General features: G+C 34.4%; 8 protein-coding genes across 8 annotated transcripts; 5 read left to right on the top strand and 3 right to left on the bottom strand.

Moving 5' to 3' along the window:
• Window positions 1-906: 906 nt before the first annotated feature.
• RO3G_14681 (uncharacterized protein) lies at window positions 907-3,337 on the top strand (the record flags this gene model as incomplete). Its single annotated transcript, XM_067669265.1, has 5 exons — window positions 907-951; window positions 1,025-1,126; window positions 1,292-1,589; window positions 1,635-3,152; window positions 3,333-3,337. The coding sequence occupies 5 exons, from the start codon at window positions 907-909 to the stop codon at window positions 3,335-3,337; spliced, it is 1,968 nt and encodes a 655-aa protein (XP_067525366.1).
• A 3,229-nt stretch (window positions 3,338-6,566) lies between these two features.
• On the top strand, window positions 6,567-7,910 carry RO3G_14680 (uncharacterized protein; the record flags this gene model as incomplete). The annotated part of the gene is made up of 4 exons (XM_067669264.1): window positions 6,567-7,042; window positions 7,093-7,335; window positions 7,385-7,673; window positions 7,728-7,910. 4 exons carry the CDS (start codon window positions 6,567-6,569, stop codon window positions 7,908-7,910), a joined length of 1,191 nt encoding a protein of 396 aa, XP_067525365.1.
• An 828-nt stretch (window positions 7,911-8,738) lies between these two features.
• Window positions 8,739-11,276, bottom strand: RO3G_14679 (uncharacterized protein; the record flags this gene model as incomplete). Its single annotated transcript, XM_067669263.1, has 6 exons — window positions 8,739-8,794; window positions 8,855-9,301; window positions 9,449-9,797; window positions 9,853-9,911; window positions 10,048-10,090; window positions 10,158-11,276. The coding sequence occupies 6 exons, from the start codon at window positions 11,274-11,276 to the stop codon at window positions 8,739-8,741; spliced, it is 2,073 nt and encodes a 690-aa protein (XP_067525364.1).
• Window positions 11,277-12,907: 1,631 nt separating this feature from the next.
• On the top strand, window positions 12,908-13,365 carry RO3G_14678 (uncharacterized protein; the record flags this gene model as incomplete). Its single annotated transcript, XM_067669262.1, has 2 exons — window positions 12,908-12,980; window positions 13,280-13,365. 2 exons carry the CDS (start codon window positions 12,908-12,910, stop codon window positions 13,363-13,365), a joined length of 159 nt encoding a protein of 52 aa, XP_067525363.1.
• An 828-nt stretch (window positions 13,366-14,193) lies between these two features.
• RO3G_14677 (uncharacterized protein) lies at window positions 14,194-15,098 on the top strand (the record flags this gene model as incomplete). The annotated part of the gene is made up of 4 exons (XM_067669261.1): window positions 14,194-14,229; window positions 14,272-14,285; window positions 14,398-14,984; window positions 15,094-15,098. The coding sequence occupies 4 exons, from the start codon at window positions 14,194-14,196 to the stop codon at window positions 15,096-15,098; spliced, it is 642 nt and encodes a 213-aa protein (XP_067525362.1).
• Window positions 15,099-15,457: 359 nt separating this feature from the next.
• RO3G_14676 (uncharacterized protein) lies at window positions 15,458-16,132 on the bottom strand (the record flags this gene model as incomplete). The annotated part of the gene is made up of 3 exons (XM_067669260.1): window positions 15,458-15,799; window positions 15,847-15,979; window positions 16,035-16,132. 3 exons carry the CDS (start codon window positions 16,130-16,132, stop codon window positions 15,458-15,460), a joined length of 573 nt encoding a protein of 190 aa, XP_067525361.1.
• A 324-nt stretch (window positions 16,133-16,456) lies between these two features.
• Window positions 16,457-17,545, top strand: RO3G_14675 (uncharacterized protein; the record flags this gene model as incomplete). The annotated part of the gene is made up of 2 exons (XM_067669259.1): window positions 16,457-17,021; window positions 17,220-17,545. 2 exons carry the CDS (start codon window positions 16,457-16,459, stop codon window positions 17,543-17,545), a joined length of 891 nt encoding a protein of 296 aa, XP_067525360.1.
• Window positions 17,546-17,988: 443 nt separating this feature from the next.
• RO3G_14674 (uncharacterized protein) lies at window positions 17,989-19,708 on the bottom strand (the record flags this gene model as incomplete). Its single annotated transcript, XM_067669258.1, has 6 exons — window positions 17,989-18,042; window positions 18,098-18,813; window positions 18,869-19,130; window positions 19,177-19,334; window positions 19,381-19,489; window positions 19,556-19,708. 6 exons carry the CDS (start codon window positions 19,706-19,708, stop codon window positions 17,989-17,991), a joined length of 1,452 nt encoding a protein of 483 aa, XP_067525359.1.
• Window positions 19,709-20,396: the final 688 nt, after the last annotated feature.

Below are 20,396 nucleotides of genomic sequence, written 5' to 3'. Positions count from 1 at the left end.
ATTTTGCCTTTTACAAGGTCATCCTGTTATTGGAGTCGTTAAAGTCTCTGCCACAGTGTGCGACCTGTGGTACAGGCAAGGACACCAAAACTGCAGGCATTGCTAGCTTTCTCCAATGTCCTAGTGACACAATTAGAACAGACTTGCGATGTTAAATACGCGTTGATTGTCACTATGATCAAATCATCTTCACTCTTTCTTTTCAATGCTCGGTTTAAGATACCGGTAACAACGCATCTCAAGCCTTTCAACCGTACCAAATCCTTATCGAGCCTTCCAAAGGCGCTTTTGGCTTATACCCATCAAGTTGATTTGGCTTAAAAAAGGTTGTTAAATTAAAAGAATTGGCCTTTTTGTTTGTTTGATAATTTCCTCAACACATTCTTTTTGCTCTCTTTCCTTTTTTCTTTTCCTTTGCTTGTATTTACTTGTATAGTGAAACAGCAGATCACTATGATTTCAAGCGCATTTTGTCTATCTTGGCACAAGAAGAAGCACTTTCTTGTCATCTTGACGCATAAAAACTGAATAGATGATCTAAATGAATGAAAATGTAGTTGACATAAGCATGATACTTTGCCAAGTTTGCTGTCTTGTTTGAAGGGATCTGGCTTACAATAGTCGTTATGCTCTGTTCATTTTTCAGTCTTTTCAATTCGGCTAAGTCTTTGTAAAGCTTGTCAAATAGTAATACTTTTTCATCAAAATTTTTTAAACGATCTCGGATTGAAAAGAAAGTATTGGATCGACCAGCTTGAGATAAAAACATCTTATTCTGCGTAACTTGAAAATAACTTGTGTCAAATCTTTTTTTTTTTTTTTTTTTTTAGTTTTTCTTTTTGTTTTAAATATTAAATGAGAACCATTTCTCTTGTAAAACGACTCAAATGGTCTTTTTCCGGAAACATGAATCCCCATGCTCTTGTTATTGGAGATGTGGATAATGACGATGTAAAATAGGCATAAAATTCTTTTCTCTCCTTATTCCAACAAGTATAATTTAGAATATATTCTTTTTGTGTAGAAAAATGAGTTTGTCATTGGCAATTTGAGTGGAGATTTAGCCATTTTTAAAGGCAAATGCCAAGACGGTTACCCTTCATATGTTTGCCGTGGACTAGGAACCGTAGGAACTATATAATCAATCTATAATTTCACCAACACAATTGAAATAGATTACCTGTATCGCAATTGGAGATGTTCGAAATCACGGAAAAGTAATTATTAATTGTAAAAAAAAAAAGTTGTAATTATTAGAAAAGAGATTGTATTAAAACTGCTCACTTTATAGAATTCTGTTGTGGTTATTAATGCCGAAGGACATGCACACATATTTGACATACCTGTGAAAACCAAACATGCGGAACAAGTCTCTGTAGATGATTACCTTCGTGGCGGCAGACGATCTTCTGATACAGCTAGTGTAGTAGCATTTAAACGTATGATGAGTAATAGTAGCTATTATACAACAAATAGTGGAAATGATCATCAAACAAAATCAGTACCGTCTATTTATGACTTGGAGAAACCAAACTTAACTTTAAAAGTACCTGTGAATGTGAACAAGATATTGATAGCAGACATTGGTAGTAATAATAACATTTGATTAACTATAAAACTTATTTGTTTGATAGACAATGATAATAAGAATGAGCTTGTATTAGCTCGTACAGATCGCATCTTGCATGTATTCCGCCTCGCCTCATCAGCCGAGCCCCATTTGGACACCAAAAAAGCATCTACACTCAACAATCTCATCTCACCTTCTTCCTCTTCGATATTAGACAGCAGTAGAAAATATAGTCTATTAGAAGTCAATATGTGGGTCTTTGACGGACAGATCAGCTCACTCTGTACAACCTCACATCCGGAGAGACCCAATGAGTCCATCTTACTTGTAGCTCAACCAGGCAATACGTTTACAATTATCGATAAACATGGTAAGAGGTACAATCGGGATTTTACACCACAGTATGAACAACCTCAACAAAAAGAGAAGCAAAAAGAAGAGACAGATTTAATAAAAGATGATACCAGTGTCATGACAGATGAAGCAGGAAATACATTTAGCAGGACAAATTATATTGTACGAAATTGGCCTACTGCAGACAGCACGATGCCTAATAACCAGCTGGATGGCAAAGGCCATGAATCAAGCACGGTAGCAACAGAAATTGTGGTTGGAAAAAGACATTTATCGGAAAATTCATACAGTACAAATGAGATTGGTATATTAAGCATGGATGGTAAAGGAAATTTGAAAAATAAAAGTCGAAAACTGAGTATGCTTATAGGAAAATTCTCGATTTATGATCTTAAAAACAAGACGTTATCTCATCGTGATCTATTCGTCACTCATAAATTATTCAGTTTGGCTACATTGGACATTACAAAATCTTCTGCACGATCTAATGTAGACCATGTTCAACAAAATGATACAACTAAAAGTGGAATACATACAACATCAAGTAATACATCGCAACTCAGACATTCTTCCGGGGTAGAAGAACAATCTGAAGAAGACGATGAAGATGTGGAGGAAGACGATGAAGATGATGAGGATGATGAAGACTATGAAGAAGAAGACTCTGATGATAAAGATTATCATAGTGATAGTGACTATGAAAGTTGGGATGAAACAAGCGAAAGCGAAGAAGTACCCGGCTGTGATTTATTTGTAGCATGTGCATGGAATGGAGTGACTTACCTTATTGAATGGAGCAGACGAATAGAAGATTCCAAAATCAAGTACCAGTTAGTAAAATTTGCCTTTGAAGGACGCGTGTGTGCGTTTACTGCAGGTCTCTATGCGGTAGATAATAGTGGAGAAAATATACCTTGTTTATTTTATGTGGATTTTGAGGATCAAATATATGTGTACTATGATGTTCGAATATCACCTGGACCAGTGAATGGATTTATAGATGCTATTGATGATGATGTAGAAGAAGCGATTGATCGTATAATTGGAATTGAGGGAGCCATTGAGTCATTAATTCAATCTGAACAACAGCAACCACATCAGCAAAAACAAAAAAAATCTGGTGAGAATGAAGAAGAAGAGGACATGATTGATTTGGGAGATGGTTGGAGAGGAGTAACAAATGAGGAAGAATGCAGTTTTATAAAGCAAGAAGACTCAGATCCACTTAGTAAGAAAAAGGTATTCTATAGTATCACAATAGACTAAATAAAATGTGATAGATTTAGCAGACTTTATTCATGAATGCCTATATGAATTCGATAGCATGAAAGACAAATTGGAAAAAGAAGTTTTATCCGTAAATATTGTATATTTGTGTATTTCATTATTACTTAGTAAATATAAATAGTTTGAACAAAACACACTATCAAACCGTTTACCACCAGCAGCCGACATACGTAGGCTGTCAGACTTAAATATTAGCATTGAACCAACATTAGATAATGAAGTTGTATCAGACGCAGCTTCGATATTAGAAGAGGAAAAGGAAGAAAACAGAAAATATTTATATTCGGTTACTCGAAGTGAAGATTCATCAGAAGAGTACGATAACGATATACACATAGCCTCATGGATAGAAGGCTCACTCATCGCTTCATCCATATTTAAACAAGATGACATGACTAGTTCTTCTTCAGAAGATGATGATTATTCATAATAAATTATTGTTCTATTTATCTATAATGATTAATTGAGACTTATATATTTTATACGATGCGTTAGCGCTAAGCAAAAGTCAAAAAAAGCTTTACTATAGTCTGGTGTTTTAATAAATGATTTCTTTGTAGCAAAAGTCTGTCAAAATAAAAATACAAAAAAAATGTTTCGTTCTCTTGATATCCTTGTAAAATATGCAAGTTCTATTATGGATTCACGCAGTTAATATTACTTTATCATTCCCTCATTTTCCTTTGGCTCTTGCCAGCTCATTTTCCTTCAAATTCTTTATCATTCGGACTACAAGGTTTTAGTTTAAAAAAAATGAACAAAACGTTCATGCAGTTTTGATTCCATATTCTTTTAAATAATCTAGGTATATGAACATACTTGATATCATGTATAATGCATTACGTGATTAACACAAAGGAAAAAATTCTAGCATGGATACTCGATTAAATCCAGGGGCGATAAGGCCCGTTTTATAAACAGGACACGTTTTTCTATCACAGCAAAGAAGTGATTAGTTGATCATAACAAGATATCTTTTAAAATCATTCACATACCTTCGACTAAAACACCACATACTACAGGAGATGACACGATAATCCACTAGGTTGTTTAACTTTTTTTTTTCATCTTTTATTCCAATTTCATCAGATTAGAAGAGAAATTAGAGCATCAGTCATTCATTAATTTGAATTTCTCAACAGTTATATTATATCACTTGCTCCAGATCTGGCTTGAATTTTCCAGGATCATCTTTATAAAATTGGTTCAACCTTCTGTTTGCTCTACAAAAAGATAAAGAGGGTAAATGATTGATACAAGTAAATGCATATGAATGTGTGTGTGTGTGTGTGTGAAAGATTTTGATCTTATTATTGATGCTTTAATAGTAATTCGCTACCAAATATACATTTAATAGTACAAGAAATCATTGTATACACACACGTGTATCTTCCACGTTTGTTTCAGAAGGAAAAATATACAATCGAAGGGCATTATTTAAAAAAGGATACCAACGGCTAATATATTGAACTTTATGAGAATCCATAGGTCTACATAGTGTGCAGCATGTTTGTGCTTATAAAATTTCCTCTTTTCGGGCACTAAGAAATCATGAAATTTTAAAGCTGATTTGAATGGGGTTTTTTTTTCTTAAACTGTACGAATACTTTGTGAAAACAGTGTATACATTTCGGCACTGTGCCTCTCCGTGGTTTATTGGATGGCCTGTCATATGCACTATACTTTACGAATTTAACTACTTGTTCTATGATAAGTACCAGCCTTCACTACTATTCCAATTAGGGCAAAGATTCCTTGATTGACTACCTTCTTCCTCTCACTAGTAGCACTCGCTTGTTTCCTTCTTTTTTCTTTCCTTACCTTTTTTATCCATGGCCCCCAAAGGTGTTTTTAGCTTCTATTCATTTTTATTGATCTAACCAGGGCAAAAACGATGTAATATTAGACACCATGCACTCAAATTGGTCATTAATTTTCTATACAAAGAAAATTTACATATAAATTTGTGTCTCGAGCGGAACGAAGTCAATGTATCCGATGACGCCTTGGTTGGCTTCCTGGGAAATCAAAGTCTTGCCCCAACCATCTTAATCAACTGATTACCAAGAATCATGTCATGTATTGTCTTGAGATGCACTGACACCTACAAATACCAGGAACTATTAATGATCCAACATCTTTTCTATTGAATCTGCTTCCTACTCGCAAACTAGGTTCCTTTCAAAGCGTCTCTTCTTTGTTATTCGCTAACTCGCTATATGCCACATCCTGTATGAGCTCAACTGCCTTTCTCATAATGATGGATCATCATCACAACCTTCAACAACTAGGGCAAAGACTCAGGTTGGCTATCAAAATCCTCACTAGTGGTTGTCCCCTTAGTTTCCTTCTTATTCTCTTCCTTCCCATTTATTTTTACCCTTGTTCCTAAAGGAATTTTTAGCTTCTTTTTGTTCTTTCTTTTGATTTGATCCGGGCGGAGCGATGTCTACAAGACACTATGCACCCACTGCGATATCGTAAAATATAAGTAAATAAAACACTCGTTTAAATGTATAAATCTTGGTTGTCTGTTTCTCAGAATTATGAAATTCTCCAGAAAAAAAAAATCTAAATAAATATCTACTTCCATTATTATTTTCAATCAAGAATAACATATATCAAAAGAGTTCTCAATTATCCATATAATTAATCAAAACAATTACCAGGTTGCTTCCATTATCCAATAGAATCTTCTCACTGTATGAGTTCCAAATTTCCATTTAGTAGAATCTTTTTTTCTCATTTAATTGGAAAACTCTTTAGTTTAACCGAAACATCTGTTTCTTGCAAAAGAAGCAGTCAATGGTGTGACTTTTTCTACCCAAATTTTTTTTGTTTCTAAAAAACTATAAAAGGCGAAGGTGAACAGGGATTCTTATGTTTTCTTTACCAATCAGTAGGAAAATAATCTGTTAGCAGATTGCTACGGCAACTGCAACAAATATATTTTTCAGATGATGAAATCGGGTGTTCGGATGATCTTTCGTCTTTTGATTATAACGCGCCCTGGTGTAAAGCACCTTTCTGATCCTTCTGAAACTACTGCTAACTGTATATTATTACATTTGATTAAAATGAAAAATAAAAAACCAGATTTTAAAAATTTTCTTTCTCGGTGCGGAGTTTTAATGTAAATCGTTTTTGGCTTTCCTTCATCATCCAATTTACTTTTAAGCATCATTCATCGTGCGTGTCTATATTTTTTTGTATTTGAATAAAATAAAAAAACGTTTTTTATTTATTTTTCTTTTTTTTTTTTTTATTTTTGCTCAATCTTATGGGAAATCAAACATCTCGTTTAGATCAGCGTGGCTCAAATGGCAGAATAAACACTGATCCTTGTCTAAATAATATGCGTCAATTGCATGACGATCAAGATCCTTTTAAAAGACAATATCCGTTGCCTTCTATTGCTAACGAACACGATCGTATTAAGCCTAGAAAACAGTCTTCACCGGCAGTTATTAACCCTTCTAGAAGAAAACAATACAAAAAGATATTCTTTCGAAGTAATACTACCGCCAATAACAGCTTTTTGAAAGAGAATAATGCAAGCGTAGATACAAGCTCTTTTTCATCACAGCGCAACATTCACCCTTTAGCAACCACGCCTTCACTTCACTCGATGGACCAATATACAGAAGCATTTTCAACGAGCGCTGATACACTCAGATATACGACTCAAGGATGGGATGATGCTTATTATTCAACTATTCAAAATAGGAAATATCATAAAGTGAACGGAAGTAATTATATATTACCGTGTGATGATGAAGAAATTGATCGATTACATCTACAACATTTCATGATACGTTTTGCTATTCAAGGGTAAGTACAGCAATCTATTCAAACAAAAATGAGTCTAATTTTATAAGCAGAAATTATTTAGCTCCAGTACATGATATGCTTCGAAAGGGAAGTAAAATACTAGATGTGGGTTGTGGGCCCGGTACTTGGTCAATGGAAATAGCAGGAGAATACCCTAAGTCGACAGTGATTGGTATTGATATGACACCATTATTTCCTCGAGAAATTAAACCATCCAATTGCGCTTTTTATCAATGCAATCTTTTAAACAAATTACCTTTTGAGGATAGCTCCTTTGATTATGTTTTTATGAGGTAAGCGTATGGAAAACACATTGGATTGTATAGCTTATTATCCTATAAGATTCATGAATCAAGGTATAAGTGCAGATCAGTGGTTAAATTTATTAAAGGAATTAAGTCGTATATTAAAACCAAATGGTTGGATCGAGTGGGTTGAAGCAGATAATGAAATACACAGACCAGGGCCAATAACAAAAGAGTTTAATCAACAACTCATTCAGCTGATGGAACATCATCAACAAGATCCATCGCTTGGAAAACATTTACAAGAAAAATTAAAGGAGACAAACCAATTTAATCATATATCCTCTATGTTTGTATCTTGTCCAGGTGGTCAGTGGGCAGGAAAGGTAAAATGAATACTATTTATTTTAGTGTGGGAAAATAATGGGATCAATGTATAGCTTGGCAAACTGACGATGCAAGCATGGAAAGCTTATTATCAAGCCCTTCGCCCTTTACTGTGCGAATTATGGGGTGTGACTGAAAAAGAATATACCGAGAAACTAAAGCAGTGTTGGAGAGAGGCAGATGAGCATAAAACATTTGAAAATATCCATTTTTGTTATGCTCAAAAAAAGGCCTAAGCTGTGTACATACTCTCTTTATATAAAAAAATTAATGGCATAACATTTTTATAATTCCCCTTTCTTTACTAATACCAACTAATAAACGCAAATGTTTATTGTATACTATTTAAACTTAATTTGTTAACATTTAAAAAAAAATAGATTTAGGTAGCAAGATCGTGCCAGGTTTGATTGAAATAGTGAGCTTGTCTTTCAATAATAGTGACCCACATAAGCGTTGGTAATTAAACATTGTATGCAAATGAATTTTACATAATGACAGTGTACGCCAAAACCATTCTTTAAAAACAAAAATCAAAGCCATGAATACACTCGAAAACATTCAATTACCAGTAGACTTTAAGGGGTTTATTATTAAATTATATACAGAAACAAAATCAATACTACTTTCTATCCGAAAGCCTTAGTTAGCTTACCCTTTTAATTTTTTTTTTTTATTAAACTAATATGAACAGATAATATAAAAATGAGTAAATCCAGCAAAATATAGAAACCATATGATTTAAAGTAAAACCACGCAAAGGCCATTAGTCATAGAGCAAACAAGACTATTATATAATGGCAGTAGGATTCGTATAGTAGAGACGCTTTTTCTAGCTAATTAAAGTGCTCAATGATGACATGAGACACATGTAATGTAACCTATTAAACTATCATATTTTTTTAAAATGATTTATGTTACTTTCATGATTTGAAGTTGTATGGCTGTCTTTTATCATAATAAACTTGGATATTTTCATTATAACGCAAAAGAAAAAACACGCATAATATATAATTGTAATTCTTTTAACAGAAAAAAAGTGTACTTTATTCAACCAATTTCTATTAAATTCCACTATCTTTATGTGAACCTGACAATACTCTATCCAAGTTATAGGCAGCTACATAAAAAGAGAAAAAAATTAACTGTTTGCTTTTTAACTGTTGCGTTGTAAACTTACCACTAATAAAAGATAAATGTGTAAATGCTTGTGGAAAGTTACCCAACAATTCGCCAGATCTTGCCACTTCCTCCGAAAATAGTCCCAAGTGATTACCATAACCAAGCATTTTTTCAAACATGACAACGGCTCTTGTCAATAACCGCTTATCATATTTCCCAGCCCTTGTTAATGCCTCTACTAACCAGAATGTACACATTGAGAAAGCGCCTTCTAGGCCTCCCACACCATCATCCGTAGTTAAAAAGTTATATCTAAATACTAAATCATTTGCTACAAGTCCACCTTTTTCAGGAGGCAATAAGATTCGTTTGATTGTGTTGAGTAATCGAGGATCTGAAGGGGAAGAGAAAAAGACGAGAGGCATGATGAGTGTGCTGGCATCGAGTGCATCAGGGGATTCAATGCTCATGGTAAAGGATCGCATTTCTTTGTTATAGCAGCGCTCTTGAACAAGTTCATATATCTCATCTCGTACGGACATCCATTTATTTCTATCCGGACAAGGAAATACTCTTTTATCTGCCAATCTAAGAGCTTAAGAAGTATATGGTTAAAAAAAGAAAAAGAAAAAGCAAAATATGCGTATTTTACCTCTATCAATAGCAACCCAACACATAACAAGTGAATACGTAAAATGTTGTTTTCTTCCTCTTACTTCCCAAATGGACATATCTGGCTGATTCCAATTGGCACATACATAATTCGTGAGCTTACGAACGGAACACCACATATCATAAGAGATTGGGGATCCATACTTGTTGTAAAGATAGATACCATCCATGAGCTCTCCATAGATATCAAGTTGAAGGTGGTCATAAGCACCGTTACCAACCCTCACAGGCCGTGAACCACGGTAGCCATCTAGATGCTCAAGCTCTGTTTCATCCAACTCTTTTACACCATCGATACTGTACATGATGTTTAATGACCCGTCTTCATTCTAAATGTTGAAATTAACATTAGCATAATGAAAAACCTTTGTATAATTCTATTACCAAATCATTACAACGATCTTCTATATACTTCATGAATTGTCCAGCTTCTTTTGTGAAGCCTAGTCTAAGGAAGGCATATACCGTAAATGAGGAATCACGGATCCATGCAAAACGGTAATCCCAATTACGCGGACCTCCGATAGCTGTTTTTCTTGAATAAGTAACGTATACTTGTAATTGTACTTGGGTTTTTACCTTCTGGAAATCCAAATGTAGGTGAAGCAACGACGGCTCCTGTCTACAGAAGAAAAAGAAAGATGTCAATACACTCTATAAATCAAAACCGATGCACAGTAAAAACTTACAGGTTCGTAAGTTAACAATTTTAAAACCAAAGCACTTCTTAATACATGCTCTCTCCATCGACCTTTGTAAGTGCTTTCTGAAACCCAATTTAACCAAAAGGTGCTTGTTTGTCTAAAGAGAGCATCCACAAGACTGAGTGTTAGTGGAGGATCAATGGCCATCCTTATCCTCCTATCTGCAGGTGATTCAGCATCAGGTACCTCCTGCGAAGGCACTTCACGGAAAATAAATTTAACCTCCTGTGTCTCATTAAGTTCAAATTCGGCCCATACACCAGTCCCCTTGCGATCCTTGTCATCCTTATCCAACACCAACTTGATTCTTGGGCAATCAAATTCACCGCATTTTACCAAATGACGCAAGTCCATGGTGAGATGCTCACTCTTAAAGACAACACGATCTTGTGCTGTATAATAATGGAGTTCTTGATCATCATACATCTTTGATTCAAAGCCAACCACTTCTTCATGCTCTCTTGTCATAGTCTCCTTTAAAATCTCAGTTTCATGTCCATCACGGCCATAGTTAAATGCTGGGTAGCACTCCATTCGAAAGCTCACAGAGCCTCGAATGACCGAGACACTTCGTATGATCCAGGGCAAGAGTGGTTTCGTAGACATGTTTTGTCCTTGGAGTGGCACATGCATATAATCCGTAATCTCTGCCACGCCTTCATCGGATAGGAACCGAGTAGTAAGAATATTGCTGTTGGGTAAATACATTTGCTTGTTGCTCGTATAATGTGTCCGAGGATTCACAGAGAAATGTCCACCCTTTTCTTTGTCAAGTATGCGACAAAAGACTGAAGGAGAATCAAATTTTGGGTAACAGTAAAAATCAATAGATGAATCGGTACCGATAAGCGCGATCGTTCGCATGTTACCGATGATGCCGTAGTTTTCAATAGGCAAATAACCACGCTTACGACTACTGTAGCAAGTGTTTTCTAAGTCAGTTTTACTGTAATGATCTGGATTGATGCTCTGACGTCGTGTATCGGCTACATATCGAACACCTTTAGGTAAGTCCTCGCATGCTTTTTCCTTGGCTTCGATTTCAGACTCTAATTGAAGACCATAGGACCGGTCTATTGATTCATCTTTGTAATCTGAGGGCATCTAATTGTTTATGAATGATTATAAAAAAGAAAAAAGAATAGTAGAGCGAGACACAACGTCATTTTATGCTAAAAAGCTGATTTCAAGTGGAGATTTATTATTTGCGAATGGTAAGTTTTCTTCCTGCAAATTACAGCACAAAGATAAAATTCTCTTCCGTTCATTTATCCAAATTCTAAAATACAAATTGCAAATTTTTACCTAATTCTTGCATTCAGAATTAGTCTCAACACCAGTGTAATTGCTTGGAGCTGAAAAAATAATAAGGAACTTTCAATTTGAATACACTGGATTGCTAATTTTTTTTTTTTTTTTTTTTTTTACATTGTGCTACAAATTACACTCAGACCGTGCGACATTCATTACCTGTGCTTAAGAGATTGACATCATGCAGTCGAGAGAAAAAAATTTTTTTTTTGTATAAAAGGCTCAAGGTCGATCTTATTAATAAGCAGATAATATCATAATGAGTGACCGCTGAAAAATATTTTTTGTCTATTTTTTTTGAATTATGTGTAATAGTAAATGGAGGAAAAGTGTATTGCAAAAAGAGAGCTCGACGCAGAGGGTCGCAGTTAGTTTGGAGGCATGGAAGGCACAGACAAGAAGGAAAAGGGAGAGGAGTCATAGGCCAGATGCCAGTGATTGCGCCAAAGGGCAGAGATTTAAGTACTCCCGCTTTTCAGCAGCCACTATGCTTTTTTTTTTTTTTTTTTTTTTTTTTTTTTTTTTTTTTTTTTTTGAATTTCCTTCCCCTTGAAAAAACTCTTGTACCCTTTGACGATAAATTAAGCAGCAAAATGAACAAGCCAAACATTAACGACATCAATTACGTTTATCATGAGAAGTTAGTTTGGCTTCGACTTGAATGTGAAGCTTCATTCTTGTTTTGACAACTGAGCATAATTTCAATTGAACAGTTAGCTATTGGTTGTAGCCAGAATAAACAATCTGCCATTCGTAAAGTCTTTGGTAAATTAATCAATATAATATTATGCGATTAGGATATGAAATACGCATAAAGAAAGCATATAAGATCAAGTATAAAAATCATTAATTCCAGTGAAAACTGACAGTTTTTAATCCTTTTAAAATAAATTCCAGGGAAAAGCCTCTTTCTTTTTCAGTTATTATTATGGAATCTGATGTAAAAAAAGATGATTTGTGATTATCCTTAGAGAAAAGATGTAATTTTTCACAATAACAAGATTGAATTATATCATGATCAGTTAAAGCTATATTACTTTGGTCGAACCAGAAATATTCATATGGACAGAATGATTTATATTATTTCACAAGTTATATTATTGACTATTAACAAGATACTATACATGAATATTAAATGATTTGACAGGAAACTTAGAGTATTTGTATGATAATACCATCTCACCAAATTCAGCCCTAATAGACAAAATTAAATATTCATTATTTAGTTTCTCTATGGCTGCTCAACAGCTGGAAATATTTAAAAATATTTACTTTTCAGCATGTAGCAACTCATTTCAAGCATCGAAGAGCGGCATGTTGTATAGTAGAAAGTTGCAAAATAAGTTTTGCTTTGAATACCTTATATATCTCCATGTCTATTGCTTCAGTAGTTCTGTGTCCAATATGCAACGAAAGCAACCTATATGGCAGAAAAAAAGAGTTGCTTGAAGTATATCATTGCAGATATAAATAACATGGAAAAATACTTTAGCAGCGGTAAAACAATATGAAAACTTCCATTTTTTAATGAGCAAAATCTGGATAGAATTGCAGCGGTTGTTGGAAATGGTCTTCGTATAGCAAACATATAGATTTTGAGTAACATCCAGTAGCGGTTACTGCTACTATATGACTGAGCTCTTGGCTCAAGAAAGTCTCTTCTTTTCCTAAGCAAAAATATAAACTAAATAGAATCTTTCGTAATCAAGGTGAATCAACATATCCATGTTTAAAAATAAAATAGAAATTATATACTGATAAAGATTGGCCTTCTTTTATTTTACATGTATATATAGTCATAGAAAATGATTGTTTTAATTATACAACACAATCCTTATCTTATTTTCTATGCCCAACTATCTCTCAGCAGTTGCAGGATTAAAAAGCTCAGTTAACTGTCGACGTCCTTCTCTTACGTTATCAAACTTTTTTAAAGGCCCAATGAATATTCCCCTTGTTCTCTCCAGCATTTGCTTGCCTCCAAAATTTTGATCGTTGCAACGTCCTCTTGTAATTTTCTAACCTTTAGTTCAATCAACAGCAAGTTATAAGAGAGCATCTTGCAATTCTTTTATTATCACAGACTTTGATTCCTTTTTCGTTGGTACTGTTTAAGCTCTTTGCGTTTCCAGCTGACATCATTTAATTGAAGCTTAATCGACAGTATAGAGTGATCCGTCCAAGATGACGATAGTAATTGATGACTCTCAGGTTTAATAAAGGCATATACATCACACCAACAAGCATAAAGTCACAAGTTGGCTAATACCAAAAATAACTTAATAATCTAATTCAAATTTATTTCTAGCAAAGCTTTGTATATATTTTCTTTAAATGAGCCGTCCGCTCTCAAAAAGAGAAAAACATGCCTAAGTCGATGGATTCATATTTGGAAATATCTATTGAAGCCCTGTTTTCTGAAATTTGACGAGCTGTAAGTCAAGTACGGTGACATTTGAGCATAGAAGGATGTATGCACTGTAAGTCTGGGTAGATTGTTATCATTTGCTTTCTAAAAAAAAGACAAGAGCTTCATGTATTTCTTATGTGTATATGTTTAGCTCAATAACTTTTTTTGTACACTTGAACTTTAGCTTTGACCACATTTATTTGCATTATTCAGGACAAAAAAGAGTCACGTGTTGAGAATCAACCTTTGTTGGATTAGAGTTTTAGAGTACTGAATGACACATGGATTATTCTTACAATCATGAATAACGAGTGTACTTTTTGTGGTTCAAAAGAAGTAAAATTTGAAGACGGTTTAGCGTAAATAAATTATTTATAGCAAATAAATATAAAGTAACGTACCTTATAGACAATGCAATGCTTGCTATCATTCTTGGTTATATAAAAAGTCCACTATAATTGATTTTGACGACGTATTTGGAGATCTGGACGATCTTATGCCAAGAAAACCACAAACAATCAATAACAATGAAAAGAAATCTGAACTAGAAACAGTTGAGGTCTCTGATCAACGCGACTTTTCAGACATGGAAGAAAATGAACAGCAAGATGAGAATAAAAAAGAATCTAATTTACTCAAAAAACCAATAGTAAAGCAGCAACAAAAGATAAATAGAAAGAGAAAAGGAACAACACAAACTACTAATGAAGAAGACGAAGAACCAAACTATGGGTTGAGAAAAAGACGAGCAATAGGAAAAGGAGTTTATTTGAATGAAGGCAATAGTTATGATGACGATGAGGATGAGGATGAATATATTCACGATGAGGAGGAAGCGGATAGTGATAATAATGAATTAGGATTAATGAATTATGAAGAGGTTTCATTGAATGAAGAAGAGGAAAATAATGATTATGAAATATATGAACCAAGGGCACCATCAGGTTCAACATTGAAAAATACAACAATAAAAAAGAGACTGAAAGATCAACAAAAAAAGAAATCTTCAAAGCCAACTAACAGATATAACCCATTCATTTTGTTTAATAAAGAAATGCGAGCAAAGATAAAGGCAGACAATCCAGGAGCAAGTAATTTTGAAGTAAGCAGGATGATTGGAGAAGCATGGAAAACACTGGATCCAGTAAAGTTGAAAAAAAAAAGGAATAAACAAAGATAATTAATAATATGAAATAACAGGTTAAGAAGGAAGCTTATCAAGAGCTTTCAAAAAGAAAAGCACAAGATTACAGAAATAAAGCAAATTATTTTGCTACACGACCTAAACCACCACCCAATGTATGGATTATTTACAGTAAACAAGAAATACCAAAGATAAGAGCTGAAAATCCAACATTAAGTGTTAACGAAGCCAGCAAGATTGCTGCACAACATTGGAAAGCACTTTCAAAGGAAGAACAAGACAAGTACAGACAAACAGCACAGAGCGCGAGAGATGAGTTTAGAAGGACACATCCTGAAGAAACAAAAGCCTTTTATGCTCAAATGACACGAACATTACAAAGAACACGAAATAGGAACAAGATGAATAAAAGTGAATGATTTATGTATTGAATTTTGCATTACTAAAATCCATTTCTGGATGTTGTTGCTTGAACTTTTCAAACATTTCTTGTTTTTTCAGTTCATCACTGTCTGGTTTACCCATTGCCTTTTGACGTTGATCAAACATCATCTTTTCAACCATTGCTCTTGTTTCTCCATCCAAATCACCGAGTTGTGAGTTCTCTGGTTGAATTTTTTGAGTATTAATCTTGGGTGCTCCTTTGACTACATTCTCCCACCACTGCATCTGATTCGATTTCTCCAAGTGAACTAGGATTTCCTTTTGATCTTCAATTGTCCAAGTGCTATCATCTACTTTCACTGCTTGGCAAAGTTCATCCTAACACATGTAAGATTTTACGAAAAGCTACCATATCACTCACTTACATCCACAATAGGATCCTTTCCTTTAAGTGAAACTTTGAAATGATTCTTTTTGATATCGACAATCACGTCGCGTGCACGGGTGCCCTTAGGAACAGGGATACTGATATCGACATCTTGAAGTGTTTGTTTCCAGCTATTTAGATAAACATGAGTAATCATACACACAAACAGCTTTTTTTTTTCTTTACGTGTAAGGCAATTCTGATTGCTCTTTTGCTTCTCTTTCTCTTTCCAACTTATCTTGTGCTTCGCGTTGTTCAGGGGTTAATTCGTTATTTTCAGACATGACAATGTACTCAAAAGAATAAAAAAAAGAAGTTAAAAAGCGGATATTCAAATATGTTCTAGAAAAAATGGGGACGAGAACACTGCCTGCTTTTCCAGCCATCTGTCTTTTCTTAACTCAGAAAGATTCAAGTCGTTGAATGTCATTAGAGCTTTAAATGGGCTCTAATACCATGCTTATGAGCTATTCTTTTCCTTAATTTACTAAACAATAACCATCATGAGTGACACTTATAAAAAATAGATATTTACCTTTTATGGCAAAAGAAATTACTGAAGTCACAACTTTAACTTTTTTTTTTTTTTTTTTTTTCTTCTGCAAGATATGTTTGAGCAAACAACCAATTCACTATCCAGCTTTCTAAATAGACACCAACAAGGCGCGCGTATTACATTAACAGCCGTTTCTGCTTCTGCTTTAACAGCATTCGCAATACTAGGCTATCAACGATTCACTCGTCAATTATACAGTAGAGAGCAATCTCAACGACGACCATCCATCATTCCCGCCATCAACGAAGTCTACGAAGAAAAGGAACCCATGGACGAATCCCTCGTATCAGAATTCTTGGCCCGAAACACAGCATTTTTGGGTGAAGAAGGCATATCCAAAGTGCGAAAGTCCTTTGTGGTAGTAGTTGGCTCAGGCGCCGTAGGCTCTTATGCCACCCTGATGCTCGTTCGTTCTGGTGTTCAGCATATTCGCATTATAGATACAGGTGTGGTGCGATTAGAAACCTTGAATTGTCATGCTCTTGCAAAAGCAATGGATATTGGCAAAACAAAAGTGGATACGATGAAGAAACATTTAGCCCATATCGCTCCCAATGCAACTGTAGAGACAGCTTGTGAAAAGCTCGATGAACATAATATTGAAAAATTGCTGTCAGGTAAAATGATATGTCATTTTCTGTTTAACATAGACTTACTTGATACCAAAAAAGGCAATCCTGATTTTGTTGTGGATACATTATCTTACGTAAAAGACAAGATTTTGTTGGCAAAGTATTGTAAGGAAAGACACATAAGGATCATTAGTTCTATGAGTGCAGGAGGAAAAGCAGACCCTACACAAATACAATTGACAGATATCAGTCACAGTGCTCAAGATCCACTTGCACGCATGTATAGAAGGCAGTTAAGAAAATTCAAGATTGATAGGGATCTTCCTGTGGTTTACTCTATAGAAAAGAGCCTGAACTTTGGACGCGTTCCTGATTTTGACACACGTTCCTTACCTGTGCTAGGCCCCATAGCTAGCATGTTTGGTATGTCCCTCACAACCTATGTTATCTTACAGCTTGCTGAATTTAATGCATATGAATTACCGCAAAACAAGGGACGTGATGGTGTTTATTCACGTATCCAAAAGGAATTGGCAGGAAAAGAAGAGTTCACATTTGGAAACAAGTAAAACAAAAGGAAAAAGAGAAAGAGAAAGCAAACTAACATACTATGGTTAGGACTGACCTTCTGGATGTAAATGATATTGCATACATTTTTGAAGAAATTTGGCAAGGAAAAAGTGCATTTTCTAATTCACAAGATAGAGCACTTGTCATGACACGTTGGGATAGATCAAAACCTTCTAGCTTGACTAATACTATACTTGTTACAAAAGAAGAAGCAAAAAAACACGAAGCGCTTTCTTTAGAAATTAATCTCCAAGCACATTACGGGCCTAGTAAGTTAATATATCATATATATAACAAGATACTAAACTCTTTCAAGTTGCGGATCATGTAGAAAAACAATTTAATTTAGAAAAGAAACTTCAAAAACTTTGGGAATCATGTCAATAAATAACCACTTTTCTATTGTATAAATATTCATACATAGTTGTATAAAGGGATTTTTTTATATTGGTATTTTATCCACTTCAGCACGAGCTTCTTGCCATGATTCAAGATTCTTGTAAAAATAATGTATTAATAACAAAAAGATGGGCTCTTTTTTTCCTTGTTACCTTTTGACAATAGCGAATATGTATTTTAGCATAAGCAATAAGCATATCCCTCATCTCTTGAATCTTTTCTCTTTGAAACCGATCCAAGTCTGCCTGCAGCTCAGTAGAAATTACGTCCAAATCCTTGGTTGTAATATTCAAGGCTTCTTCCAATACATTAATGGCATCATTTGCCATACCAATTTGGTTACGTCGTGTTGCTTCGGGGTTTACATCAATAATGTTTTGAAGCGTATGACCCACTGCACTAATCACTCGCATGGGACCTCCATTCAAGCTCTTTCTTTGTGGTGATGGTGTTGATCTTGGCGAATAGTCCTCTTCTGGATTGTTGAGTTCATCCACATCAACTGCATTAGGTCCAATCGTCTTATTGCGTGTCAGAGCTTGTTCTAGACGTCTTGCCTCATTTTCTATATTTTGAAGACTAGCCAATTGATCCTTTTTATGTTCCAAGACATTTTCAATCAATTCGACTTGAGCATGTTTCATGTGCCTAAACTTTAAGGTCTGCTTGATGATTTGTGCAAATTGAGCATGCTCTTGAATTGGCTCAGCAAATTCACCTTCAAGCGATGTAACCATTTGTCCTGTTTCCGTGTAACCTGCATCTACTGCTTGACCAATCTTTTCAATCGCATTAGCCACTGCACCACTCTCGTTTAAACTAAAACCATTGTAGACTGCTCCCAACTCTGCATAATCATTTGCCAATTCTAAATGATCATCGTGAATAACAAAAATAAAAAAAAATGTCATGTTTTTCATTACCTCCTAACCGACGTATAACTTTACGCTGACTCTTATCCAAATTATTACTCATATAGTTAGCTATCCTAAAAGTAAACTTTTCGGATTCTTCAAATCTCGGATCAGGTTTTTTTAATTGGTAAGCTGCTGAGGGTGCAGGAATCAAATTGCTGGCTAAAAGGGGGTTGAATGTATGTGTTGGTATCTGTACGTCTTCACTCACTACCATCTTTAATGGATCTTTGGGCAAGTTATTTAAAGGAGGTGAATGAAGCACATCAGACTATAAAATTTTTAATTAAAAGTAAATCAATCATAATTATATTTACCCAAGTGATATTTGTCTCCAAAAATTGATGAAATACATGATCTTTGCCTAATTTAGGATGCTTGGCTATTCTATTCAAAAAGGTTTGCAACATTCGTTTTCTTTTCTCTATCGTAGCTAAATCATCCTTTACTTTTATTTGTAAAGCAGCATAATCAACTATAAAATATTATTATTATTTGTGTTTGTCTAGTATTATTCTTACCCAAGGAGTGTTTTTCGGGTATTGGCGGGATAACTAAAGCAGGGTAAAGTGATTTCATTGCTTTCCTAAACGATTCGAACTCACTATATCTACGTTTTGTTTCAATATCCTATAAATATATTCGGGAGGAGGTTAAAGGATGCAATAATTGTATTCACATTTCTTTTTAATTTACACCAATACGTAAATTGTAAGCAATGTAGCCTTTACCAGAAAGTGAATCAGACTGTTTATGTGCTCCAGTTATAAATATATAGGTTTCATCGTGTCGAATTAAGCGATCAATAGCACAACCACAACTAGGTTTAAGTGAATCTCTGTTGGTCATTTAAACAAAAATATTTGTGTAAAATAAAAATAAAAATAAAATACAGTGCGTACGGTCCCAAATGACGAATTGCAAAATTCAATCAGTGAATGTTTAAAACCCAATTTTTGTAATGAAATCAATGAGTACGCCAAAAAAGATGAAATCAGCGGTTTTAAATATTTCAATCAGCGCATTTCTGAGATTCAAAAAGCAAATACTTATGATCTATTGGCACCTTAAGATTATAACTTTTCTTACCTTAATCAAAGAGGTTCTTTGGATGCTTTGAAAAAGTATTAACAGAATGCTGAATTTGGATGTTTATAAAACTTAATGTGCGGTATCATTTTCAGCCGTCACAGATACTGATTATAATAGTTGATATGGCCAAGTTATCTTATTCTTCTTATCACACATTCTTATCAAACAATAACCGCCAATGTTCATATAAAAAATGTTCAAAGTATTGCCAAGATCGTCTTTATACTGTTTTAATGCTCTTTTCATAGGATTAAAGTTTTTATTTACTTTTCATTGTGCGGAAATAAATAAAATTGTGATTAAAGCAATGGATGCTTAACAAACTAATAAATCAACCAGTTCTGCTTGCATATAATGAAAATAATCTGTTCGTGGAAAGCTTTATATATGTACCAAGTTTTTTATTTATTCATTGCCTTTTAACGTTGGACGACTGCGGGGGCTT

Source organism: Rhizopus delemar, genomic scaffold, assembly GCF_000149305.1.
Source record: "Rhizopus delemar RA 99-880 supercont3.14 genomic scaffold, whole genome shotgun sequence".
Classification (NCBI taxonomy): Eukaryota; Fungi; Mucoromycota; class Mucoromycetes; order Mucorales; family Rhizopodaceae; genus Rhizopus; species Rhizopus delemar.
Note: the sequence above shows the minus strand (reverse complement) of the source record. Positions and strands in the feature narration are given on the sequence as shown.